Source organism: Grammomys surdaster, unplaced genomic scaffold (assembly GCF_004785775.1).
Source record: "Grammomys surdaster isolate TR1022 unplaced genomic scaffold, NIH_TR_1.0 254, whole genome shotgun sequence".
Classification (NCBI taxonomy): Eukaryota; Metazoa; Chordata; class Mammalia; order Rodentia; family Muridae; genus Grammomys; species Grammomys surdaster.
The window spans coordinates 516732-544605 of NW_021604695.1; the positions used below are offsets into that span (position 1 = coordinate 516732).

The 27874-nt window shown below is 46.0% G+C and overlaps 1 protein-coding gene across 4 annotated transcripts in view; it reads right to left on the reverse strand.

Moving 5' to 3' along the window:
• Cnbd2 (cyclic nucleotide binding domain containing 2) overlaps positions 1–27874 on the reverse strand; it is a 56826-nt gene that overhangs the window by 15932 nt on the left and 13020 nt on the right. For all 4 annotated transcript variants that reach the window (XM_028775262.1, XM_028775264.1, XM_028775265.1 and 1 more), the window contains exons 3-9: positions 23679–23816; positions 18893–18946; positions 17269–17432; positions 15910–16066; positions 15321–15472; positions 12843–12981; positions 4395–4509 (exon numbers count right to left, since the gene is read on the reverse strand). In XM_028775262.1, coding sequence (XP_028631095.1) covers positions 4395–4509; positions 12843–12981; positions 15321–15472; positions 15910–16066; positions 17269–17432; positions 18893–18946; positions 23679–23816 — 919 coding nt within the window. The remainder of the gene's footprint in view (positions 1–4394; positions 4510–12842; positions 12982–15320; positions 15473–15909; positions 16067–17268; positions 17433–18892; positions 18947–23678; positions 23817–27874) is intronic.

The following is a 27874-nucleotide window of genomic DNA, read 5'->3' on the forward strand; positions in this document are numbered from 1 at the left end:
TAAAAGAGGCCAGACAGAAGAAACAGAAAAGAGACAGAAAGATGGTAGATTTCAATCTTAAACATGTTACATGTAAATATTTTAGACATCTTGGGAAAGGCAGAGATTGTCAGACTGAATTGAAAAATGAATAAAAGTGAAATTCAGCTCTACGCTGCCTTTAAGAAGCTAATTTTAAAAAGGCACTTTGCCACTGAGTGGTGGTGCATACCCTTAATCCCAGAATTCAGGAGGCAGAGGCAAGCAGATCTCTGAGTTTGAGGGCAACCTGCTCTACAGAGTGAATTCTAGGCCAGCCGTGGCTACACAAAGAAACCCTGTCTGGGCAAGGAGTGGTGGGGTAGCGGCACTCACTGCCAAGCCTGGTAACTTGAGGTCAACCCTGCAGGAGCCCCATGGTGGAAGGAAATGATTAACCCTAAAACCTGTCCTCTGATACACACACATGTTCTTCCCACCTAAAATAAACAAAACGTCTTAAAAGATGAAAATAGATTTATCTTAGTGACCACAGATATAGTTCTGTGGTACAGTGCTTCCCTGGCACATACAAGGCCCTAGGTTTGATCCTCCATTACCACAAAAAACAAACAAAACAAAAAACCAAAAAGACAGAAAGAGAAAAAGAAAAAACTATTTTAAATACAAAGATACCCAAGAAGTAAGCATGAATGGACAGAAAGGGAAATATCAAAACTAATAGTAATCAAAGGAAGCTAAACTAAATAGCATCAGAAAAAGGAGAGTTTTGAGTAAAGAATGCTACCAGAGACAAAGAAGTTCATTTTAGGCCAGGAATGTAGCTGGGGGCAGACCTGCCTGCTCTGTGAAGTCTAAGATTCAAGGTCTAGCACCTCAAAAAAAAAATAGGTTAATTTCATTTTTCTTGTCTTGAAGAGGTCAATTCTGTGGTTCCCTAGGACCTTGAAGTCAATGTCAGCCTATGATAAAGTGGGGTTCGGGGAGGAGGAGGAAGGAGAGGGAGAGAGAACACAGTAGCTGGAGATTTTCTCAGCTCTGTGTTAACAGCTGACAGAGCAGAGGCTGAGAATCAGGAAGGACACAGACGGCTTGACTAACACCCCCCCCCCCCCGGCTGACTAACATTCGCAGCGCGCAGCACCAAATAACAGCATATTCTTTTCAGATGCAAATGGAGCATTTACCAACGTAGATTGCTTTCTGGGCCATAAAACAAATTTCAACACATTTGAGAGGACTCAAACTGTACCAAAAAATTTATCATAGAAATAATAAATAGAAAGTTAGCTGGATGGTTCCCAAGTCTTTGGGACTAAATAACACCCTGATTAAAATTCAGTGGGTCAAAGAAGAAATCAAAAGAGAAATTTAAAAGTATTTTGAACTGGACCATAATAGAAACATAGCATATCCAAATTTGTTCAGTACAGTCTTATATCTATGAATTGGCACTGATATGAGAGCTGATGTCCCTTTGGTCTGCCTGTCACCTTGTAATGATGGTGACAAGTGTCTACCATGAATAAAGATTCATGCGTCCAGGGAGTGGTCTGTGAGTTTTGTGTATTCATTTGTTTAATATACAAATCATACTATGATATAGGGGACATAATTTACATTTTACAGGACCCATGGACATGGATGTATAAGGAGACAGCCATTTGTCCAGCGTCACACAGGATCCTGTGCTCTGAACTTTGGCTCTTTTTTGTTTGGTTGGTTGGTTGATTTGGTTTTTCAAGACATAGTTTCTCTGTGTAGCCCTGGCTGTCTCAGAGCTCACTCTGTAGACCAGGCTGACCTCGAACTCAGAAATCTGCCTGCCTCTGCCTCCCAAGTGCTGGGATTAAAGGTGTGCGCCACCACCGCCCAGCTCAGTAGGCTCATCAACCTCATGATGATCCTGACTGTAAAGCAGAACCCTAAAGACAGCCGCTACTGTGTGAGGCAAACCTTGCTCTGTCAAACTCCAAAATTCTCTTTGCCACACCCCACACAGCCACATGTACTTTTCTCTCCTGCCCACCCACCCATGTCGGCTTCAGCTGTGATCACAGAACAACTGGCCACATCCACCAAGTGACCCTTGGAGGGGCTGGATTATAATCCCAAGGGACTTCTGGGAGGACATTCAGAATTGATACTTGGTAAAATGTACAACCCCTGAGCCACTGAGGATGTCTGTTGAGGGCTGGGACCTCTTTATTCAACTGAGTATATCACACACACATACCATACACATTACACACACACACATACATGCATGCTCATACACACTACACATACACATCACACATACAGATACACACACATATCTCACACACACATACACACAAACATCTCTCTGTCTCTCTGTCTGTCTGTCTCACACACACACACACACACACACACACACACACACACACACCACATTACACACACACATACCACATAGACACATACACATACCACACACACATACATACACACACAAACACACACAAGCACATACCACACACACACACATACATGCATGCTCACACACACCACACATACAAATCACACATACAGATACACACATATATCTCACACACACACACATACACACAAACATCTTTCTATCTCTCTCTCTCTCACACACACACACCACACATTACACACACACATACCACATAAGACACACATACATACACATACCATACACACACATACCACACACACACATACATACACACAAAAACACATATCACACACACACATGCATGCATGCTCACACACACCACACATACACATCACACATACAGATACACACACATACACACAAACATCTCTCTGTGTCTCTCTGTGTCTCTCTCTGTCTCTCTCTGTTACACACACACACACACACACACACACACACACACACACACACACGCAGCCTCTTGTGAACAGAATCAACATGACCCCAGAGTCAGGAATCTACTACCTTAGGCAGATTCTAGGTGCTTTTTTTCTGGCACTGTTCATGTTCTACAATACGAAATGGAGTCTGAGGAAGGCTGGAGCCTTTGACAAACATGAAAGCTCTTGGTTTTCTCTCAGTAAGCTGGGCCCACGCTCCACAGGTCTCCATTCTTAGTTTCTATATGACCCTTAGGCAAGAGTCTCGCCTCTCCGAGCCTCACTTTCTATATCTGTGAAACGGAGATATAATTGTATCTTATTGACACTCTGTTATGATGGTAATTCTTAGTCGACAACTTGACTAGTTCTGGAATTATCTAAAACCCCAAAATGGAGGGGCACACCTGTGCAGGATTTTGGCTTAATTTGATTATAAAGATCCACTTCTAACCCAGATCTTTGAAGTAGGAATACATGTCTTTAATTCAGATCTTTAGATATGGGGAAACCTACCTCTAACCTGGGCCACACCTTCTGCTGAAAACCTATATAGACATGGAAGAAGGAAGCTTCTGTTCTCTGCCTGCTTCGTCTCCCCTCACTAGCAAGACCATTCCTTCACTGACATTTGAGCCTACTTCTTTGGGATTCCAGCTGACACATCCAGCCTTGTTGACTTAGCAGCTGCTGAATTCTTGGACCTTATGTTCATAGGCAGCCATTGTTGGACTAGCTGGACCACTGCCTACAAGCCATTCTAATAAATCCCTTTCCTAAATATATAGAGTTCTAAATATATACAGATTCATTCTATAATTTCTGTTACTCTAGAGAACCCTGACTAATATATCCTTTATATGAATTACACTTATGTATAAACAGTCAAACTACTGGGTATACACAGAATTCAAGGAATGACATAGCAGCTACGCATGGCATCTGTATGAACTGAGATGGGCGCCAGAGAATACACAGACACAATCATATCTTAGGACATACTTAAAACCATCCACAGTAGCAACAACATGAGTGTCTATTGACTCTGTGAGTCACTCTGAATATATACAAGATGCCTGGGATGGCCACAGGACCTGGGAACATGAATCTTAAGTTCTGGAGAGACAGCTACTTAACAACCAATTCAGATTCAGTGTATGATTTCAGTGAGACAGACACGACAGAAGACAAATTCAGCAGATGCAAATGGGATATAGTGAGAGCAGAGGGAAATGCTGCTTCAGCATGAGAAGCCTGGGCGAAGTCTCTGAATAAAGATGCTTTGGTAAGATGTGAGAAGCAGATGAGAGCTGGGGAAAGATGGGGTAGGGGTGTGTGAGGCAGGAGGAGGCACTTCCATAGATGAACCCAGAGAAAGGGAGGGGGCAGCCGGGCCAGCAGGCAGGACTCTTCGGTTCTTAGAAAAGGACGATCAGAGCAGAAGATGTCCACAAGTCTGTGCACTGGGGACTGGAGCCAGGCAGGGACCCAGGGGACACATCCTTCCCCAGCCAGCTGTGCTGTCCACTGACAGATGTGGCCATGTGACTTACCATTGTCATGAACCCTCAGAGGCTTGTGGTCCAACAGCTCCAGTTGTTGCCAGACCCACTTGTAATAGGCACGGCAGGCTCCCAGGTCTACCATTCGCAGGATTTCACAGCTGCCCTGGACACATCGAGGGACACAAGCAAAGGGTTAGCCCTGGACACTCCAGGCAGCCCAGGCTTTGACCTCATCTAACCCCATTTTGTTTTATTTGATCAGTAAAAATGGTTCAAGGTGTTCTCCTTGATCAAAATGTTATCTCCACATAAAAACTTCAAACACCTATAGAAGCAGAAAAACTAAACATAGTACTGACACTGACCAAGGTCACAATCGAGGATGGAATGAGACACTTGGTGGCGTTGTGAACTGTAGATGACACATCCTGTTGATACTGAGGTTCTCTGACTTCCATAATTATATTGGAGTTAATTTCTAATCCTAGACATGATGACCTGTGGGCTGGAGAGATGGCTCAGAAGTGAAGAGCGCTGGCCACTCTGATACCAAAGCTCGGCCACCAGCAACCACACAGCTCACTACCAGCTGGAGCTCCAGCTCCGGGGGATCGGGCGCCCTCTTCTGGCTTCTTCAGACACCAGGCACACACGTGGTGCACTTATATACATGCAGGCAAAACACCCTCATGCATAAAACAAAACAAAAAACCCCACCTTTTTAACAACAACAAAAAAAATCACCTAGGTCCCCAAGGAAAGCGAGTACAACAGATGATGGTCAGTTGCCTTTCAGGTAACTACAGCAGGTGAACATGTGTGTTAACAGAAAGGGGAGGGAGGGGGAGGGGAGGGCAGCGACTCAGTTCTGGGTAATGAACTATGAGTGGAAAATGCTAGATAACACTAGGAAAGCTATTGTCTTTCCTTGTCTCTTATTTCAACCCTGTTCACACATAGACTTATGCTTACTTCTAGATGATATGAGAATATGACCATGTACACCACTTTGCAGGGGTTTTCTAAGCCCTGCACAGCAAGTATCTATAACCTGAATCTTTAAATTTCTTTTTTTTTGAGACAGGGTCTCACTGCATACCCCTTACTGTCCTGGAACTCACTCTCTAGGCCAGGATTGTCTTGAACTCAGAAGTTGGCCTGCCTGTCTCCCCAGTGCTTGGATTAAAGGCGTGTGCCACCACTGCCAGGCATCTTTTAATTCTATAGAGGCCACTGAGTCAGTTCCCAAGTGCTGGAGTTCTTCCCCTAGGCAGGCAGTGGGATGGTGGGACGGTACTTTTCCACTCTTTGGGCACAGCCTCCTTATTTGCTTTGGTCAGTTTCCTTAGAATGGAGGCTTGTGATGGTGTGGACGGAAACTCTAAAAGCCAGTCTTTGATTCCTGCTCTTCTGATTGTGGGAATTTGGATCAAGTCTCCAGGCAAAGTGTGGAAGCACAGGCTGTAGTCTCAGCACAACAAAGGCTGAGGCAGGAGGATTTCAAGTTTGAGGCCAGCATGGGCTAAGAAGAAAGAATAACAAAGCAATGCTAGAATACTCAGAGCCCTGGGCTTGAATCCCAGCAGCAGGGGAAAAAATGTTCCGTCTATGTCCTATCTTTATAGAAATCTTACCCTTTTCAAAAATGTATTTATATTCTAATATATATATATATATATATATATATATATATATATATATATATATATTTGTGAGGGTATCAGATCTCTTGGAACTAGAATAACAGACAGTTGAGAGCTACCATGTGGGTGCTGGGAACTGAACCAGGGTCCTCTGGAAGAGCAGCCAGTACTCATAACCACTGAGCCATCTCTCTAGCTTCAGGGATCTTACCCTTCCTAATAGGAACTCTAAAAGACACAGAAGGGTTGAGCTAGAAGACAATATACTATTGACAAGGGAACAGGCATCTCACACACCTTTTGCTGTATGCCAGGCCCTGTCCTTGGGGCTTTGTTCAACAGTCATTCAACAAATTCTTCTCACCCAAGAAACGCAGATGCAAGAGAAAGGATTCCTCTTGGGAAAGACTCTTACAGTTCTTTATTGCATCTGGTACTTGCAGAGAGAGGTCCAACCATGTGTCCCCAAGTGGTTCAGAATGGATTGATTATGGCTAATAACTGAGTTTGAGATCCCAGTAGGAATGCTATTCCCCAACCTCCCTCAGTTGAAATCAGCCGCTGGCTGCTGGCTTCTGTCTCTAGTGGCAGGAACACAGGAGTCAAGATGCTAAAGAAGTCAGAACAGGCAGCTACACACCAAATACAAGTGAGACAAGAGAATGGTCCCTTCCGAAGAGCAGGGGCATCTCAGTTCCAGCTAGAGGACACACAGGATCTGGCATGCTCTGGTCTGCTCTGAATTCTCAAAGTCACAGATGAGAACTGTCATATAAATCTTGACATTAAAGTCTAGATTTCAGTAAAGCACTATAAGGAACAAACCTAGCTCCACTGCTGGCCCAGGACGCCCTACCTGCAGCCACACTGTGGTCTCAGTATTCCTTCCTCAGGAGCCCCGACTCTCCTGGAGTCACCTGTGGCACTTAACTCCCACGCAGGTTTTGCAGTGAGCCAATCTTTTAGGGAGAGACAGGAATTTCCCTTTTTTTTTTTTTTGTTTTTTTTTGTTTGGTTGTTTGGTTGTTTGGTTGGTTTTTCGAGACAGGGTTTCTCTATGTAGCCCTGGCTATCCTGGAACTCACTCTGTAGACCAGGCTAGCCTTGAACTCTCAAACTCAGAAATCCGCCTGCCTCTGCCTCCCAAGTGCTGGGATTAAAGGCGTGTGCCACCACCGCCTGGCGAATTTCCCTTTTAAAAAGTACTCTAGGGATGGGATGGAGCAGAAACTAAGGGAAAGGCCAACCAATAACTGGCCCAACTTGAGACCCATCCCATGGGCAAGCACCGATCCCCAACACTATTAATGATACTGTTGTGCTTGCTGACAGGAGCAAATTGTCTTCTGAGAGGTTCTACCCAGCAGCTGACTCAGACAGATACAGACACTCACAGCCAAACAGAGGACGGAGCTTGGGGACTCATAGAAGAACAGGAAGAAGGATTATGGGCCCTGGAGGGGATAGGAACTCCATAGGAAGACCAACAGAGTCAACTAACCTGGATCCTCGGGACTCTCAGAGTCTGAACCACAAACCAAAGAGCATACAGGGCTGGACCTAGGGCCCCCACTTATATACAGCACTTGTGCAGCTTGACCTTCCTAAGGGTTCCAAACAATTGGAATGGGGACTGTCGCAAAAGCGTTACTTGTATTTGGATAAGTTCGTCTAGCTGGGCTGCCTCTTCTGGCCTCAGTGGGAGAGGAAGTGCCTAGCCTTGCAAAGACTTGAAGTGCCAAGGCTGGGAGGTAATACCCAGGAGAGCTTCCACCTGCTCAGAGGAGAAGGGGAGGGAGGAGGGAGGAAGGACTGGGGTGGATGACTGGGAGGGGGCAGTGAGTGGGATGTGAAGTGAATAAATAAAAAGAATGTTTTAAAAAGTACTTTCTAGGGGGCTGGAGAGATGGCTCAATGGTTAAGAGCACTGACTGCTCTTCCAGAGGTCCTGAGTTCAATTCCCAGCAACCACATGGTGGCTCACAACCATCTGTAATGGGATCTGATGCCCCCTCCTAGTATGTCTGAAGACAGCTACAGAACTCATATACATAATAAACAAATAAATAAATAAAAACTAAAAAAAAAGTACTTTCTAGGTTGTACTTCAGAATTCTTGAAGCTTTATTAACTGCTTACAAGCCCTCCCTCCTGGACTTTTGGATGTAATAGTTCTTGGGTGTCGAGTCTGACAATTTTCATACATATATGTTATATAAATATATACACATTGAGAAAAAGTGTGATGCATCTCAACAACGAAATATTGTTCAACACTAAAAAGAAATCAAGTGATAAAAAAAATTCTTAAATGCAAACGTGTAAGTAAAAGCCAGTCTGAATGGCAACATACTCCATGATCCCAACCTATGGCATTCTAGAAAAGACAAAGTTATGACAATGACAAAAACAGATCTATAATTCTGGCTGAGAGGTGGGGTAGGCATGGGTGGAACAGGGTGGATTTAGGACAGCACAATTATTATATATGGCACTAAGTTGATACAGGTTATCAAATACTTGCCAATATTTGGAAACTGTCCAACACAAGAAGGCTGTCCTGGAATGCCCCAGGCTGGCCCCAGTTTTGAATCAATGGTCCTACGTCAGTATCCCAGGTGCTTGGATTGCAAGAGGACAGTCATACGTCACTGCACCTGGATGAGACTCTGATTTATTGGGAGTTTTCTGGTTTTGTTTTTGTTTTTGTTTTTTTGAGGCCATGTTTCATAGACAATGATGACTCCAACTCCCTAAATAGCTAAGGATGACTGCGAACTCCTGGCCTCTTTTCCTCTGCCTCCCAGTGGTGGGATTACATACAGCTGCCACTGTACCTGACAGGATTTGTCCCTCATGAGCTCCCAATTATGGCTGCTGGCTGTGCTGAACCACCTTTAGAAGCCCTGGGTTGGTGGATGAACATTAACCAAGGATGCTTGTGCTTAAAAAAGCAATTTTTTTTAAAAATTTGTCTTATTATTTTTGATTGCACACAGATGCACTTGCACAGAGGTGTGTGTGTGTGTGTGTGTGTGTGTGTGTGTAAATTCAGTTGCCATATGAGGCTAGAAGAATGTATCAGATCCCCTGGAGCTGGAGTTACAGGAAGCCTTCGTAAGAACAGTACATGCTCTTAACAGCTGAACCATCTAACACATCTTCTTTGAAAAATAAAAGATTTTGAATATTAAACTCTTATTGAGACTTTTTGAAGTCAGTGATCCATTTTACAGATGAATAATGGAGGTGAGAACAGGATGAAACCACGGTGGTGCCTGTGGGTGGTCCTGTAGTCCTGTAGTCCTGTATCCCAGCCTTCCAGAGCCTGAGGCAGAGGACAAGATGTTTAATGTTATCCCTTTTGAATGTGTAGAGACTGAAAGCCAGTCACGTCAATTCCAGCTCCTTGAAGCAAAGGTCCTGGGGCTCTTTGGGTCCCATTGATGGATGTGCTTAATGAGGCAGAGTCTGGGAAGTGCTGGGGAGTCACTTGATTACTCTGGGCACCAGCTGTGTGAATGGCTTCCTCTTTCTGCCTGAGTGTCAGGCATTTGCCATTCAGAATCTGCTTCGGCAGTTTTCTCCACCCCTCCACCCCTCCACAATCTGCTACTTACTTAACTAACAGGCCTGAGATAAATCCCCTTTTGCTCCACGATAGCCAGCCTTGATCCTTTTGGGAAAGGGTGACTGGCCCTGGAAGGACAATGCTTCCCCTAGTGGTGGTGATAAGCATAACACCGAGGAAATGCACAGGTTCTTGTACACAAATGTTACCCACATAAGGAGTGCATCAGGCCCGGTGTGGGGCCCAGGAATCCTCAGTACTGGAGACAGGAAGATATAGAGTTCAAGGCCACCTTGGGCTACATATGGAGACGGGGGGGGGGGGGGGTGTCTCAGTGGTAGATCCCATGGCTGCTCTGTGCCGGTACCTGCGTTCAATCCTCGGCATCGCAAAAATAGGGGATGTCAAGACTACTTGTACTGAATAAAATATGCACACTTACTAGAAATTCCACACATCCTACCAGTTGTCAGCCGATACTGGAGTTGTCTGAACTCCTCACCGGTCCATCCTCACAGACCAACCGGGATCTGGCAAATGAAGCCGAATCCACCGTTTCCCTAGTGAGTTTAACAAAAATTTCAAAGGCCATCTATTGTTTAACCACACCATAGCACAGATGTGGAGGCCAGAGGGCAACTTAGGGGTTGGTTCTCAACATCCACCATGTGAACGAATCCCAGGGATTGAACTCAGGTTGTCAGACTTGGTGGCAAGCTCCTTTACTCGCTGAACCATCTTGCTGGTCCGGAGATCCTTTTGTATTTAATTTTTTCTTCATAGAACACCATGGCCCCATGTTACTGAGGCACTAACAGTTTGGGATTTAGGCATGAGAACTTTCCAAGCTCAGGGATTCCTGGTTTGTCCCAGTTTGACCCCCTCTCATCGATGTCCAGAAGATCCAGTTCCTTTGTCTCCTCTCATACACTGCCCTGCTGAGCTCGGACCTTCTTTTCCCACTGGGTCTTCAAAACCAATGGCTGTTTGGCACACAGCAGGCCCTTGAAATAGTACTCATTTAATTAGTATTTATTAAATGTCCTGTCCTGGGCTGGAGAGATGGCTCAGTGGTTAAGAGCACTGACTGCTCTCAGAGGTCCTGAGTTCAAGTCTCAGCAACCACATGGTGGCTCACAACCATCTGTAATAAGATCTGATGTCCTCTTCTGGTGTGTCTGAAGACAGCTACAGTGTACTCATATACATATAAATAAATCTTTTAAAAAAAAAGAAAAAAGAAAAAAAAGTCCTGTCCTGTCCTTTACTTAATCATTCCATCGGTGGGAGGGGCCCCTGCTTATGTCCATTTGAGGTCTATGAAGTCACATGGAATGGAATTGCTATCTGGAGTCCCTTTCCCAAATCTGTCTGTTGTTACCTCATGGCTGCAGCTCGGAGGTAGAGGGGTGTGGGAGAGGAAGTGTCAATGGTGGTCCCTTTATACTTCCAATTTACAGTGAGCTCTTGGGGGTTTCAGTCTATTCAGGTCACTGGTCATTAGAAAAGGCCTTCTTTCTCACCCTCCCCATCCTGATTTTTTAGTCCCCATAGAGATGAACCTTTATGTCTTTTCCTGCTGCAAAGACAGGCTCAAGGAGCACTCCTCCAAGAGATGAGCAACCGCGTGCTTGGTCCCCCAGGCTGCAGTGACACTGTCTGCTTGAGGACAAACGCATTGCTTTCATGCTGTGGAACTGCAGGATCCTGATGTTCTCTGTCACTATCTTCCCCAGTAAACCCAAGGCTTGCACAGGAAGTCAGTGTGCTGCGTGTGGTTTTACAAAATGAATCTGACGAGTTTTGGGGCTCTGCTCTTGACTGAAGGCCTCTGGAGTTGCTTGTAGGAGCTATGTGAATCCCATAGAGCTCCCGCTGTTATCCCATGTCTCCTAGGTGACTGTTCTAAAATATCTATAAATGCAATTATTATGAATAAAGTTATCAGTCAAAAAAAAAGTATTGTGTTACCAACTCATAAAATGCCTGAAAATGTAACACTCAGCTGGGGACAGCCTACACAAGCCATTTCCAGTGCATGCCCATCTTGTGTGTTCTTTGGATCTATCAGTCTCATCTTCCCCTCAGCTCCCTCAGTTCCCGTAAAGCCTCCAGCCTTGCAGCTCTGCTCCCCAGTCCTGGGAAACCACTTATAAACATCCCTTGGCACTTGGCATTCTTAGCTGTGCTGCAGGTCCAGTGGAAGAGAGAGAGAGAGCCTTCCCCATCTTTGCCTGCGTTCATACCCTGGACCAGCATAAGCTTGGCAAAAATGCAGCAAGTATCTTTGGTGACTTGCAGTGTAAGGAACTGGCAGGTCAACTCCAGTCCCAATTCCCAAGAAGAGCTTTGGAGTCAGAGAGAGCTGGGTTGAACCTTGACCCCTCCCTTCCACTCCATGACCGTAGACAGCCATATTCTTGTGCCTCAGTTTACTCTTCTGTTAAAGGAGAACGAGGGCCCTACCAACCTTTGGGAGGTTAGTGTGAGGCCCAAACGAGACATGGGACATGAAGCATAAACAAACTTCTCTGTGGTTATGGCTACCCATAGTCTACCGGAGGAAGACTGTCGAATGGGAAGCTTCGGAGATGCAGAGATTGTGAGTTTGAAGTTGTGCACCTTTCTTCGTTAGAACCATGAGTCTATTTCTTGTCACCCTCTTCTGTCATGCCTGGGACACGAGCCATGACCAGTGTATTCATGGCATGTGCATCACCTACCTGGGAGGCGCGTTAAATCTCAGTTAACAGCTTGACTGTTAACGTGCCACAGTTCGAATGTCAAGTGACTTTGATATACCTAACAGTGACCCCAAAACACAAAAATTGTGATTTTTATGATATAAATACATTTTCTATAAATTTCATCTTACACTGTTAGAAAAGGGGAGAGGATATGGTACTTGTGTATTTAACAGTTGTTTTATGATTACTTAGTCTCTTACTGTGTCTAAGTTATGAATCTGAATATAGGGAAGTATGCAGCAAAAGATGCAGTCCATAGAGTTAGGTCCTACACTCATTTTCCAACACTCAAAATGGACTCCCATCCCCACCCCCATCAACAGGGGTGCACTGTACATCCCGACCCACTGAGGCACAGCAACCCGCTGAGGCAAGCTCTCCATGCTTTGCCTCATAAGCATGAAGCCAGAGCAAGGAAGGTCAGAAAGGTACATGTGCTGCACATACTGTGGAACAGGCTCAACCATGTCCGCCTGGCCAAAGGGCTTTAGATTAGGACTGCTCTTCCCAGCTTTGCTTCCAGATCAGACCTCACCTTGCAGATAAATGTGACAAATGCCGAATTTGTAATGTCTTTAGACACCAGCTGTCCATGTGAGAACTTCTCTATCCTCCCCAAGGCCACCAGCTTCCAGAGCTTCTCTTCAGACCAAGATTGGAACATATCCAACTTCCTGGGGGAGAGGGAAGCCTATTAGAATGTGTTACTCAATACTAGAATATTCCAGAAAGGGGCCTTGTTCTTTGATTCTTGTGAAAATGCATGGGGTGGAAGACTTCACCAGGACACATAGAGTCACCTCACCCAGTCTGTGGTCAGCGTCTGGCCTCCTCCTCAGCTGAGGGCCCCTCCCTGTTATGGCTCAAACTCTGGAGTTATGCGGTACCTGGATCCTCCCACCCTGATTTTTTGTTTGTTTGTTTGTTTGTTTGTTTTTTCGAGACAGGGTTTCTCTGTGTAGCCTTGACTGTCCTGGAACTCACTCTGTAGACCAGGCTAGCCTCAGAACTCAGAAATCTGCCTGCCTCTGCCTCCCAAGTGTCCCACTCTGATTCTATATCCAGGAATCTTCTTTCAAATTCTGTCTCTGCCTCTCTCTGCAATTCTGGCTCGGCAAGCTCATCCCATGCCAAGGAAGGTTAGCTCAGGTACGGTTTCTTACTTCAGCACGCTGGCTACTTGGTTCCCAACCAAGGGATCCTGCCCTACCTTAGGTCTTAGACCTTAAACCAGCCTCTAGCTGCCTCTGGTCTGTGAGCTTCAAACATTTAGCTCTGAGCCTGAGGAGAGATGTCTAGAGTCTTTTGGAGTTGTTTAAAGCTCCACTCCAAAGAGGCTATCTCTTCCTGACCTCACGTACCTTGAGTCAGAAGCTGCCTCTCTCTGGCTGGTGGCTCCACGGGGCCGTTAACAATGACAAATCTCCCTACGTTCTAACATGTGATGGGCTCAAAACTCAGCTGACCCAGGTTGACTGAGCTTGTTAACTCGAGTTTATGCAGGTGTCAAACAGGCTGAGTTCATTTCTGAGCATGACATAGGAACAGAGTCCATACCCTGACCTCAGAGGGCTGTCTAGAAAGGAGGAAGAGGAACAACATCCCCAGAAGAGCACCTACTGTGTGCCATGTACCGGGCACTCTCCTCTATCACTTTATCCCATCATTACAGCCTGGAAGAGAGCTCTCACCATCCCATTCCATGAAGCAAGAGACTAAAACCCAAGAGTTAAAGCCCTACCCCGAGTTGCCTTAGACCTGAGGCTGTGGATTTGGGCTGGGCTCAGAAATAACTGATACAGTCGCAGCATCGAGCTGAGGCTGGCAAACCTGTATAGTCAGCTGCTAAACTACAAACCAGCTAAACCACACCACACTGCTAACTAGGTGGTAGCAACCAAGCTTCCCCCCCCCCCCCCCCGTGTCCTCTCGTTGCATCTCTGTTGCTGGCTGTAGTTCTCAGGATTTGCTTCGGTTCTGGGAGCTAGATGAGTCTCACACTGTTTTTACTTGGCTTTGTTGAGCTCTGCTCAAATAGACTCTTCCTACTAAACGTAACTGGCCCATGGAACTCTCCTCTTAGTGAGCCTAGGAGCTGAGGTTTGGTGTGAGACCCCCTCCTCCTGACTTTTCCAGGCTCCGACCCCTCAGTGATGCTACTTCCCAGGCCAGACATGGGCTAGACACCTCTGTCCAGTACAGCTTCATTTAGTCATCATTTATTGGCTGAGCATTGTGTGCGTTTGGCGCTATGACAACAGGGAGATAACAATGATGGAGAGGCCATACTGGTCCCTGCTGGCACATTACTGTCAGATATGGCATGTAAACTATGAAACAATTACTACACAGAGGAGAGTCATGATATGGGTAGAGTTTTCAAGGAATACAGGATACAACAGAATTGTAAATGGGGCACCCTATCCTGAGGTGATTAACAGATGGGGTACATTAAGTGAAATAGAACACTGGGACTTTGTTTTGGATTGGTTTGGTTTTTCAAGACAGGTTTTGCTGTGTAACCTTGACTGTCCTAGAACTCACTCTATAGACCAGAGTTAGTTATCCTTGAACTCACAAAAGATCCCCCTGCCTCTGCCTCCCAAAGGCTGGGATGAAAGGCATGTACCACCAACTACCCAGACCTTGTTATTTTTATATTAGACATGGCATGTCACCATCCTGAGGCCTGCTACCCTCATCTACACTCCAAGGAAAATCAAAGGAACAGCCCCACAGGATTGTCTATGAGGCAGTATATAATACCAGTACAAAGGACTTATCCCCTGCCTGGCCTGGCACGCGCTCAGCCTAGGTCAGCTATTCTCAGCTTCTACTTCTCCCCCGAGGAAGAGATGTTCGAGCCGAGCTATGAAGGCAAAGCTTGGAGTTTGGCTAGAGAGAGAAGCTGGATGGGGATTTCCAAGTACCCAAGGCCAACAGCAACCATCAGCAATCAAAGGCAAAGCCAAGTCCAGGGAAAGGGGAAAGATAACCAATGAGGCGGGGTTACCTAAAATAGTTGTACCGATACTGAGTTTCCTTCTGCACTTCATCACCCAGCTTATTTGCAAGGAAATCCTCTCTGTCCACCACCAGGAACTCTGTCTCCTCCATGCAGACCACAGTGGCCCTCCTTACTGCGGTGCTCAGAAGGCCCATTTCCTGGGGGAAGCAAGGACAAGGGCAAGTGTGACTCCACACTCAGTCAGGTGTTCATCTTCCCTGCCTCTGGCTCCCTCTAGAAATCCCCCTTGGGCCTCTCCAGACTCCCATTCGCCCTCCCACCCTTTATCTGTATGTGGGAAAGAGACAACAGGTCTGAAGAGGCCAGAGCAGAGGGAGTGGAGAGGCCTCTGTGGAGTCTATGGCATCCCTGAATCTATGAAGAGTGAAAAGGCAAATAAATACAGATAGTGAGCTTGATCAGCATAGTCAGGCTCATTGACATTGGACAGCTGAGGAAGAGCCTTGGGGCCTGTGTGGTCCAGTGACTTGCACAGAGGACAAGGCAGTCAGGACCTGGGTAAGAGGTTGGAGCAGTAATCCTCTCATACTCCAACCCCAAACCACAGAAGTGGAAGGCCTTCCCTGCGGCTTACCCCGAAGCAGCCGCCCCTGTACAGCAGCGTGGGGTGAGGGTCCAGGAACGCACTGCTGCCGTCCTCGTCCTCCGTCACCGCCACCGTGCCCAGGTAGATGAAATAGAAGCTGTTGCCCCTCTGCCCCTTCTTGACGATTACACGCCGGCGGCCAAACCTGGGAAAGGTTGTGGAGGGCAGATTTTTATTTAGAAAGTGTTCTAGACTCAGGGTTGTGTGCTCAGAAATATGAGGGCACAACCTTAGAGTAGAAGAGACTTCAGAACAGCCCCTCCCCTGTCTGTGAGGACCCTTCACTCATACTTAGCCAGTCTACTGCCTCAGAGGCTTTCTGGAAGCAGCAGCTGCTTCAGTTTGGCTCACTGCTGGTTAAGCTTAGCATCTGTGAGTGTTTGACTGACAGTACGTGACCAGAGGTGCCCAAGATCATGGAGATACAGAGAAACTGAGCAGTGACAAGCACTGGCTTTAGAGTCACACGGGGAGCAGATCCTGGTTCTGCACTTGGCTGTGTGACTGTGGGCAGCTCATCTCTTTGAAGCTCCGTTTCTCTTGTCTGAATGATTGGTGACAGGCTTAGGAGACAGAGAAAGGGGCTGGTGGAGGCAGCAAGCCTGACTATCCGAGCTTGTTATAAGGACCCATGTGGTGGAAGGAGAGAACTCATTCCCTCAAGTTGTCCCCTGACCTCCATGAGATGCTGCTCATGGCCCTCCCAAATTAAAGATGAGAGAGGAGGGAGATCTTCTCTCTAGTAGCTCTGTACGTCACTTAGGACACACAGATCCAAGCCTAATGGTGATCGGATTGCTTAACCTCCATGACTTCTCCAGAACAAGATATTTACATGATATTGTATGCTATGTGCCTTTTAACAGACTGGCAAAGAGTAATATTTTAAATACATAAGATAAAACCCCAGTAGAATCAATATTTGGGGAGTTACCAGATGGTTCAGTGGGTAAAAGCACCTGCCACCAAGTTCAGTATGAGAAACACATGGTAGAAGGGAAGTGACCCCTGTATATCTATCTGTACACTGTCCTCTGCCCTCCACACATAATAAATACATAAGTAAGTAAGTAAATAAATAAATAAATAATAAAATTTAAGCTAGGTTTATTTGTACATGCCTTTAACTCCAGCAATTGGGAGGCAGAGGCAAGCAGATCTCTGAGGATATGTGAACTAGACTAGATTGAATCAGAGGCCCTATCTGGTCATTTCCGACTCCAGGACTGTAATCTGAGGACTCTCAGTAGGTGACTAAGCTATGCTGCTACCCTTACCAGGGAGCACTCAGGTGATCTGCTGCGTCCTTCCCCTCTGCGGCCCTCTTGCATAGTTCCCCTCACTGACCTTTCAAAGCGCATGACCTTGGCCAGGAGGAGCTGTAGCGACTCTGTATAGTTGCGGTAGCAATCTAGAGCTTTAAGAATATTGCAGAGGTCTTGGATCTCCTGGTTTGTCCTCCAGGATGGCTTCTTATGTGTGATAGAAATGGCCCGAGGAGGGAAGTGACCCTGGGAAGACATGGCCAGAGGATTCTAGCAGGCAACTCTCCATATTGTTGCTTGCATGCTTGCCCGTTCTGTGCACAGGAGTGACTGGCATGGATTAAGGGTTGTGTGCCAACCACCAAGTGCATCTTACACACCCACCTCACATCTTCATCCAGCCCAAGAATCATTCCCATATAAATGAAGGAACTCAGAAAATAGCCTTGACACCTGCCAAAGCAGGGTATGGGGCTATCTTGCACCAGGACTTCATGGTTCCCCAAGCAAAGGCACACTGCAACTGTGAGAGCTGTCCTTGTCTCGGCCAGCATGCTCTTCTATGTAAGGACCAGTCAGGGCTGACTCATTGCACTGCTACTGTCTACAGGCTGTGCTAGCCACTGTGGATATTCTTTCTGAAGCCCTCCTGCTTTTCTCAACTCCTGTGCACAGAATGTTTCTCAGTTCTAAAATTCTCTGGTGCTTAAACAGGTCCCTGGTTTCTCCTGGGTGAATCAGGGTAAAATTTTGGCAGTCCTTCTATGTCTAGCTTTAAGCATCGGCTGCTCTGAAAAACTGAAAGAAACATGAAATTGAGAAGACTTTCCTCACTATGATTCACTAATGGGGGGATATGAGAGATCAGGTTGTATCCTGGAGAGCCATGGAAGAGCACCAACACCTCCCAGGGGTGGGGTGGAGCGGTGGAATGGGCGCAGTGTTGCTAGTACCAATTACAAAGTTCTGTTCTCCCTCTTTCCTCGGAGAAAAGCCAAAATGGGTCAAGACCAGGGTCGCATCAGGTCTGAGAGAGTGAGAATGCGACTGATTCCTATAGACAGGTCCCTTTAACTTTAAAATTGGATATTAAGTAGGAATTTAATATCCAAGATTTGGTGGTCAGAAGAGAGGAAGGTAAAAATGGTGTTTGAGTTGAGAGACTGCACACAGGCCAAAAGACCCATACAGAGAGCAAGTCCTCTTGTCAGAGTGGGGCTGCAGCTTAAAGCACATCCAACACAGGAGGGGCATGTACCCCAGCATCCCTCAGAGAGCTCAGAGCCAAACCAGAATTCACCAACAGGCCAAGGGGTTTCCCACCACCTGGCTTTCTTCTCCTCTGGCTGGACATCCTGTGACCTGGCTTTCTTCTCCTCTGGCTGGGCATCCTGTGACCTGGCTTTCTTCTCCTCTGGGTGGGCATCCTGTGTCCTCTTGTTTGCTTTCTGCTGTTTTCCTGTAAGTCCAAGCCCAGAAGCTCTCCCAGATCGGCTCTTCTCAGTAAAATGGTGGTAATAGTTGATATGCCAGGGACAGGGGACAGGATCACTGTGATTAGACCTGAGTGGCCACTTCTGAGTGCCACTGGTGCTAGCAGAACCTGAACTAAAACCAGCTATGTCCGGTTCTTCTTCAGACTGAGGCAGACCGAAGAGCAGACCCACCCTGACCCCCACACAGGGAAAAGTCCAAGCTCCACACACCTCCTCTGCAGCAAAGTCCTGGGTATCAAATGAGATGCGGCCTTGCTTCTTTTTCTGAAGAAGAAAGGAAAGTCAGTAAAAATTCCCCTGGAGTTCTACATCGGAAGCCTTTCTATCTACCCAGGCCACACTGGTGAATGGAAAGCCGTGACAGACTTCCAACCAGCCATTTTGTTATCACCTCGGCTCAAAAACCCCAACTCTGCCCTATGCTAGCATCATCAACATATCGTGAAGGCATGGTAGAGAGAAGGAAACGGCAGCAGGGGAAAAAGAATAAGGGAGAAAAGGAAAAGGAGAAAGGAGTGGACAGACTGGATAGCACAGAAGTGAGAAAGGAGGGACAAAGAGGGGCGGGTGAAGTCAAGCTTTGTTAAGTTTCTATAGCAAGTCAAACACGGCACGTCTCTGTTCTATCGCTCGACTCCGTCAATGGAACAAAATTGGTTTTATCAAGTCCCGTACAACTGTCGGCTGGCACAGTCACTGGAAACAGCAAGAGTCATAAAGCCAACCCAAAAACTGTTGAACAAAGTGCCAGCAAAGCTGCGCCAGACACTGCAATCGCTGTCCTTCTGTCCCTCATGTTTGACTTTTGGCCTCTGTGTGTTGCATTCTTGGGGACTTTCTGCATTATGATTCATTTTATGCCTTTTCTCAAGAAAACTGTGTCCGAGTCTTTCTAGGAAAAGTCTTACACTTAAACTTGTGCTTCGAACTTTATCTGGCCCTATTTGGAAGTCCTTATGCCCTGGAGATCATTAAGCATAGATAAGCTGTAATAAGCTGGGAATCCCTAAATGAGAACACTAGACCAGGAATCTTCTTGTCTGCACGGAAACAAACTCAAGCAGTATAATTGGTGCAGGGTACACAGAGACAATTGACAAACTCTGACCCACCAGGAGCCTAGGTTACAGATTCAAGGCCTCCCTTTATATTACTCTTAGGGTTTTCTGAATATATAGTTTTAAGGATAGGGGGTCATACAGGAATAGAACAGGAATAGAACTCAGGAAACAAAATACAGACACTAAAATAAACTTTTTCTACTTTATAGCACAGAGGATGAAACAACAGAGTAAAAGAAATTGGGTATTAATATTTGCTATTCAGAAAAAGACCTGTCCAGATATTTTCTGTTTGTCTGGGGTACTTTAAAATTACAAATTCTACCAGCCTAAAATCTGGGCTGTTCGTATAATAAATGTGTTTGCTTCAGAAGAGATATTCTTTATATTCTTTAAGTTGGAGTTTCATGGCTGGTGATAAAAATAAACTCTGTCCTGTTTGTATTTTCCAATTGCAACTGAACGTGTAACCCTGGAGACATAGTGAAAACTCAAACACATAATCTATACTTCTTGGCTAATCATTAGTCTGTCTTCATTCTGTAAAACCTCTCTAAATAAAGAAGCACCTGATTGCTAGTCAGTCAGAGCTGCAAGATTCTCCTGACCACTTCCTGGCTCACTCCTCCTCCACAGGCCACCCTATCAGCAACCTGCCAGGGAAGCCTTCCTCACCCCTATGCCCCGCAGCCAGCCACATAGAAAGTAACCATGCCAGAGCATGGCCAAGGAAGAGAACACACGGGAAGAAGCAATGTAGAAGAAAAGTCACCAAACCAAGGAGCCCATTCTCCAGAGAATGCCTCTAATAGTTCCCTGGAGCCTACCTGACCCCCTCACCTGCTGTGAAATGCTGTCCTCTGAGCGTGACAGCCATTTCCACCTCCGTGAGAACAGCTGTGGTTACTCACCAGAGACACTCAAGATTGGGCCTGTGGGGGTTGCTCATAGAGAGAGAGAGGGCTGGAGGATCTTTAGACCCTCACAGTTAACTTCAGCTCCTCTCCCGTACCTCACTGCCAGCTGAAAGCATTCTGTTCCACCTGGACGCAGTCTCCAGGGTGCCAGAGCAGAGGGACTGTGGAGGGGCTCCATCTATCCGGCTCTGAGGGAGTTGCCGTCCATGTTGGGATGGGGCTTTTCAATGATGCGGCTGTTGAGAGGTATATACCCATGCTCCCACAGAAACCCTCACTGTGCTTCTGTAAGTAAGCCCAATGAACTCAGTGGTTCTCCCAGCTCCCATTGAGAGGAACCGGTGCTTTGCTCTGTTGTGGGTATCTTATCTGGAGGGGGTGGGCATTTGTTGGCATCCCTCCAGGAACAGTTTACACAACGTTGCCTTCACCCATTGCCTTTGCATTTCTCAATCCAAGTGGTGCTTCTCAGGGGAGCTCACAAAGGAAGAGAGAGGTGCTTGGAAATACAGATTCACACAGTCCATGAAAAACTAGTCTCCACCTGGCCCCCGAGTTCCAGCCCCATTCTTCAGTTGACAGCCACACGACCCCCCTATAGTTGCCATTGCAAAGTTTCTTCTCTCCTGGAGGCCACTCTGACTGGGCACTGTGGTGAGGTTTGACCTCACACTCCCCTGATGTCACCTCGCACTCTGGGTCATGTGTTCCCCATTGCCCATGTATAAGCCCCACTCTCTCCCGTTGCTACTCTGTGAAATAAGATATCCTCGAAAGCAAAGCCTGGCATCACAGACTACAGTTCCAGCCAATGTCTCTGTCATCTCATGGGCCAGCTGAAGACCTGCTGGGTTTGAGCATCACTATCAGAGAAGGAATGCATTGAAATGTCTCTAGGATAGGTGAGTGCTGCCTCTCTAGCCAGTACACTGGTCCCACCTCCTGCTAAAGCTTCACTTACTAATTAGATTGTCTCAAAAAAAAAAAAAGGTGGAAGTCCACCTTCCTATCCCCCCACTTTCCCTCTCTTCAGCCTCTGTCCTTCAGAAATTATTCTGGGAAGTTTCTTGGAATAAGATGTTAGCTACAGAAGGCAGAGGGTTGGGTCTAATCACTCCTGGCCCAAGAGGAAAATGGTCATGGCAGGTCTGCATCCTGGACTGGGGAAATGTGGATTGTTATCTGTAATGCAGCTGAGGTCAGGTGAAATCTTAGTCAGATAAGGCCTGTGATTGGGCAGTGGAAAAAGAAGGCGGAGCTGGAAGTTTGAGAGCGGGGACAGAGAGACAGAGAGACAGAGGGACAGACAGAGAAGGGAAGGAGAGAAGATGGAGGAAGAGGATGAACACGGCCTGAAATACCCTCAGGTAGCTATGGCTATCATAGGAGAGCAATGGAATAATGTAGGGCATATTGTCCACTCTAGGTGTGCAGCTTGTATCAGTATCAATGGAGTTTTGAATTCCTTGTGTGGGCATTTTGGGGGTTGAAGATTTACTGTTATAAATCTGGCCAGTAAATTACAAGCCTCTGGAGTTTTCATTATACAGGACTAGGGGTTTAGAGCCAGTCGCTCCAGGCAAGCTGCAGGGGATGGATGGCATGGGGGTGTGGAGCCATTTGGGGTCAGGCTAACCTTGGGAAACTGAGCAGACACTGACTTGCAGCTCCCAATGGGGGAGGGAAGACAGTGTTGCTGGGCGCATATCTGGCTTTAGCATGGAGTTTTAAAAAAAATAATAACACACTACAGGGGAAACACTTACCCCGGGCTGGGGTGGAGACAGAGTACCAATGAAGAGATCTTTGAGGAAATATAACAAACTAGCAGAATGAGGACTGTAGTAGTTGGAATGAGAATGCCCCCATAGACTCATATATTTGAATACTTAGTTCCTAATTGGTGGAACTGTTTGGGAAGGGTTAGGAGGTGTGGCCTTGTTGGAGGAGGTGTGTCCCTGGGAGCAGGCTTTGAGGTTTTAGAAAGACTCCTGAGATTTCCAGGGCTCTGTCTCTATTTCATACTTGGGAATCAGATATGAGCTCTCAGCTACTACTCCAGCACTATGCCTGCCTGCCTGATGTGATACTCTCTGGCATGACAGTCATATGGTCTAACCTAAGCTGCAAATAAATTCTTCTGCAAGTTGTCTTGGTCATTGTATCTTATCACAATACAAACAAAAGACAGTGGACAACCAATCAAATTTCTAAGACAAAAGGGGCTCATGATTTACTGTTGAGATAAGATATTTTGCCGGGCATTGGTGGCACACGCCTTTAATCCCAGCACTTGGGAAGCAGAGACAGGTGGATTTCTGAGTTCGAGGCCAGCCTGGTCTACAAAGTGAGTTCTAGGACAGCCAGGACTACACAGAGAAACCCTGTCTCGAAAAACAAAACAAACAAACAAACAAAAAGATATTTTAAGCTGGGACCTTCTTTATCTTGAAAATGGGGTCCTCACAGCAAACAGGGCCCTGAAAATGTCCCCTTTCTTTTAGTGAAGATAGAAAAGAAAATAGAGAACGCACACAGCTTAAAACACTCAGAAAAATCCTGGTTCTGATGCGGTTCCCCGACTCCTTCAGGCTGTTGTGATTACAGTTGGAAAGTATACCATGACTCCCTCACTGCTGGTGTTTCGGGCCACATGGACAGGCATGCAAGCAGAACACTTCTGCTTCCTTGAGGAGAAGGAGGAGGAGGAAGAAGAAGAAGAGGAGGAAGAGGAGGAGGAACAGCAAATTCTGAAAGGAGAATCTGGACAGGAGCTCCACTTTCCTCCCCTAACCTCTGTTCTGCCCTAAACTCAGAGTAGTAGGCCCTGCTACTGTTCTGCACCAGAGGCCTGCCCCAGCCAGCACTGCCAAGACAGGCCATGAAAGGCTGTCTAACTCAGGGTTCATTCTTAGACAGCCTAGTTGTTTTATGATGTCCCCTTCTACCCAACGTGAGGGTTAGGAGATGTGCTGCACCTGTTAAATCCCAGCACGCCTGCTTAGTTGGGCAACTTACATCCCAGAAGGAGAAGATGGGATGCTTCTTCTGAACAGGCTCAATGATCTGATATTCCCGGAATCCCCTGAGGCCTTGACGGAACATCTTACACACCCGACTCATCATGATGATGTCTACGGTGAGCTGGTACAGTCCCTGGAAGCAGAGTGAGCCAGGTCAATGGAAGCCATCCACCCTCAGGCCAGGCAGCTCTAAACAGGGCAGAACCAGATGAGATGAAACACAGTGGTGTGTTAGAACAGTGCTTACACAGTCACGAGTCTTGTTTGCTGGGATACTGGAGGGTTGTGGTGCTGGTTTGGGGGTACTGGGGGTTGAGCCTAGTACCTTGAGCATGCTAGACATACACTCTAGTGCTCAGCTATAACTCCACTCTCTTAGGAGGGTTGAAAACTCGTTGAAATTTTGTGGTAGCTTTAAGCCAGCCTGGGCTAGAGGCAGATGACATTTAGAGCATTCTCCCCACTGGGATTCGCCAGTGCACTGATTTTTTTTTTCTTCTGTGGAAAAAAAAAACCCACAAGTAACTGCGTGCAAATGAGTATGCATTCCTTCGAGAGAGCATGCACGCGCTGCAGCAGAGGTGAGTCGGTAAATCTGAAGGGAAAATGGTTAAAAACAGAAAAAAAGATTCATTACTGTTTTGAACATGGAGGAAAAAGTCACAGAAGAAGAAATGTGAATGGCTGGAGAAGCAGAGATGGACATGGCCATGGATTCCCTAGGCTGACTCAGCATCTCTCCAGGCTGTCCCCATACCTCTGATGACATATCTCTCTGTCCCCATACCTCTGATGACATAATTTTAGTTCAAGAAGACCTCTACTGATATGAAGGCAAATACAGCTGCATTATTTTAAGCCATTAAATAATAGTGATTTGGGGCTGTCAAGACGGCAGCTCCATGACTAAAGACACTTGATGACAAACTCAAAGACTTGAATTTAAGACCCGGGAACCACAGGGTGACAGGAGACTTGTCCTCTGAGCTCCATGTGGGCAACAAGACATGCACACATAGGAGCATATACACACAAATAAATACAAGTAAAGGGGTCTAAATGTTAGACTGTGGTGGTGTGCTACACCGGCAACAGGAAGCTGGTACCTAATCTAATATGAGCCACTTGTCAGTTCTCTGGGGATGTGGAAGTGGACTGAGGACAAATAGGCTATCTATCCCAAACTGAATTTGGGTCAGGGCAGACATCTACTAGCCAAGCAAATGTGTAGGATAGAAAAGAAATCCAGAATTTAACAATCTAAAAGTCAAGTAAGACTGAGTTTTTTTTTTGGTTTTTTCAAGACAGCGTTTCTCTGTGTAGTTCTAGCTGTTCTGGAACTCACTCTGTAGACCAGGCTGGCCTCGAACTCAGAAATCTGCCTGCCTCTGCCTCCCAAGTGCTGGGATTAGAGGCGTGCGCCACCACCACCCAGCCTCAAGTAAGACTTTCATGTCTTCAAAATGTCAACCTCTTAAGGAAAAAAAAGGAATGGGGGATATTTTAGGATTCTAAAATTTAGAAGAAAAATCCAAGGGACATTTATTGAGCCTTTGAGCCCATGATGGCAAACTACAAAAGGCCTGGAGAGACACTCAGTAAAGGCTAAGACACACACAAGCCTGAGGACTAACCTCTAGCACCTATATAAAAATGTGAGGTGTGGTGGCATATGCCGGTCATACCAGCAGAGGAGGGTAGACAGACAGATCCTGGGCCTCACTGGCCAGCCAACTTAGCACATTCCAGGCCAGTGAAAGTCCATGTCACAAACACACACACACACACACACACACACACGTGAACAGGATCAATACCTTTGGTTGATCTATGTATGACCTCTGCACACATGCACACACAAATGCACCCACTCCAACATTATATATATAATGGGTCTCACTATATAGACCCAACTGTCCTAGAACTTGCTATGTAAATCAGGCTGGCCTCAAACTTACAGAGACCTATCTCACTCTACCTCCCAAATACTAGGATTAAAGGCACACAATACCACACTTAGCCTATACAACATACTTTAAAGTTTTTATTTATTTTATGTGTATGGGTGTTTTCCTGAATGTTGTGTATGTGCCTGGTGCCTAAAGAAGCCAAAAGATAGTATAGGACTCCCCTGGGACTGGAATTACAGATAGTTGTGAGCTCTCCTGTAGCTGCTCGGAATCTTCTAGAAAAGTAGCCAGTGCTCTTAATCACTGAGGTACCTTTCCATCCCTACTCATCCCCTGCCATATATACTCTTGGAAGGTAGACACAGAAGGATCAGGAGTTCAAAGTCATGTTCCACTACACAGGGAGTTCCAGGCCAGCCTATCTCAAAAATAAACAGTAATAACTATAAAAAAAGATATTTTAAGAGACAAATAAGGAAAATAAGACTATAGTGTACATGATTTTAGTAAATTTAGCATTTTCTTCCTTTATGTTTTTTTCTAAGCGGAGTTTTATATAGCCTAGCCTGGACCTTGAACTTCTAATCCTCCTATGTCCACCTCCTGAGTGCTTGAATTACAGGTGTGTGCCACCAGTCCTAGTTTATGCGGCTCTAGGGATCTAACCCAGGGTCTCATGCACGCCAGACAAGTGCCCTATTCACTGAGTACATTTTAACATTTTTTTTTACTATTATAATGATACTCTGGTTATAAGGATTGATGGATTGATTGGGTTTTTTTCAAGACAGAGTTTCTCTGTGTAGCCCTGGCTGTCCCAGAACTTGTTCTACAGACCAGGCTGGCTTCAAACTCAGAGATTTGCCTGCCTCTGTCTCCTGAGTGCCAAGATGAAGGTGTGCAGCACCACCACACAGCTCATGTCTTTATTTTAACTTGAGCCAGTCAGTTGGATCAGCAGGTAAAATGTACTTGGTCAGAAAACCTGGTGACCTGAACCTAATTCTGGGAACCCACATAAAGGTGTGAGGAGGTGAAACTCTATAACATTGTCCTCTGGCCACCACATCACCACATGACATGCGCCCTTCTCCCTCCGTATCCTATATGTGCACATACATGTGCACATAGATACAATGGCAACTTTTTAATGTTTAAGATTCACTTTGTTTATCTATTTTATGTGAATAGATTTTTTTTTTTTTTTTTGGTTTTTGAGACAGGGTTTCTCTGTGTAGCCCTGGCTGTCCTGGAACTCACTCTGTAGACCAGGCTATCCTCGAACTCTCAAACTCAGAAATCTGCCTGCCTCTGCCTCCCAAGTGCTGGGATTAAAAGCGTGTGCCACCACCACCCGGCAGGAATGGATGTTTTATCAGCATGTTCATCTGCACACCAGAAGCAGGTGTAAGAGCCCATGGACCAACTGCTGTACAATGGTTCTGAGCCACCCTGTGAGAGCTGGGAACTGAACTCAGGGCCTCTGGAAGAGTCCTAGTGCTTTGAAGCATTGATTTATCTCCAGCCCTTTTTTTTATTTGTTTGTTCATTTATTTATTGAGACAAAGGTTTCACTATGTAGACTAGGCTGGCCTTGAACTCCGAGAAATCTATCTGCTTCTGTCTTTTGGGTACTAAAGGGAAAAAAATATTTTAAAGAAAAAATGCTTTAAAAAGCCAATGTGGGGGCTGGAGAGATGGTTCAGTGGTTAAGAGCATTGACTGTTCTTCCAGAGGACCCAAGGTCGAGTCCCAGCACCCACACGGCAGCTCGCAGCCATCCATAACTCCAGTTCTAGTGGCTCTGGCTATCTCACAGAGACATGCAGGCAAAACATCAATGTAAATAAAAAAAAAATCGGAACAAAAAAAGCCAATGGGATTTTTTCTCTAACTATGCAATCTGCTTTCAAATAATTTAGTCAACACATCCAGGAGCTTGGGGATGTCTCAGTGTTTGAAGCTTGAGCCCTAGGTTCACTGCCCAAAAATAATCATTTCATGTGTGATTCGAGTTTTCCTTTGAGTAACCTGTTCATATTCTTTGTTCATTTTTTTATGGAACTACTCGTATTTTTTTTTCATAATTTCTGAGGTGAAAAACAATCTCAGTGGTGGTGCATGCCTTTAATCTCAGCACTCTGGAGACAGGATGATCTCTGACTTCAAGGCTAGCCTGGTCTACAGAGTGAGTTCTAGGACGGTCAAGGCTACACAGAGACAAAGAAACTGTCTCAAACAAAAAAGAGAGAGAGAGAGAGAGAGAGAGAGAGAGAGAGAG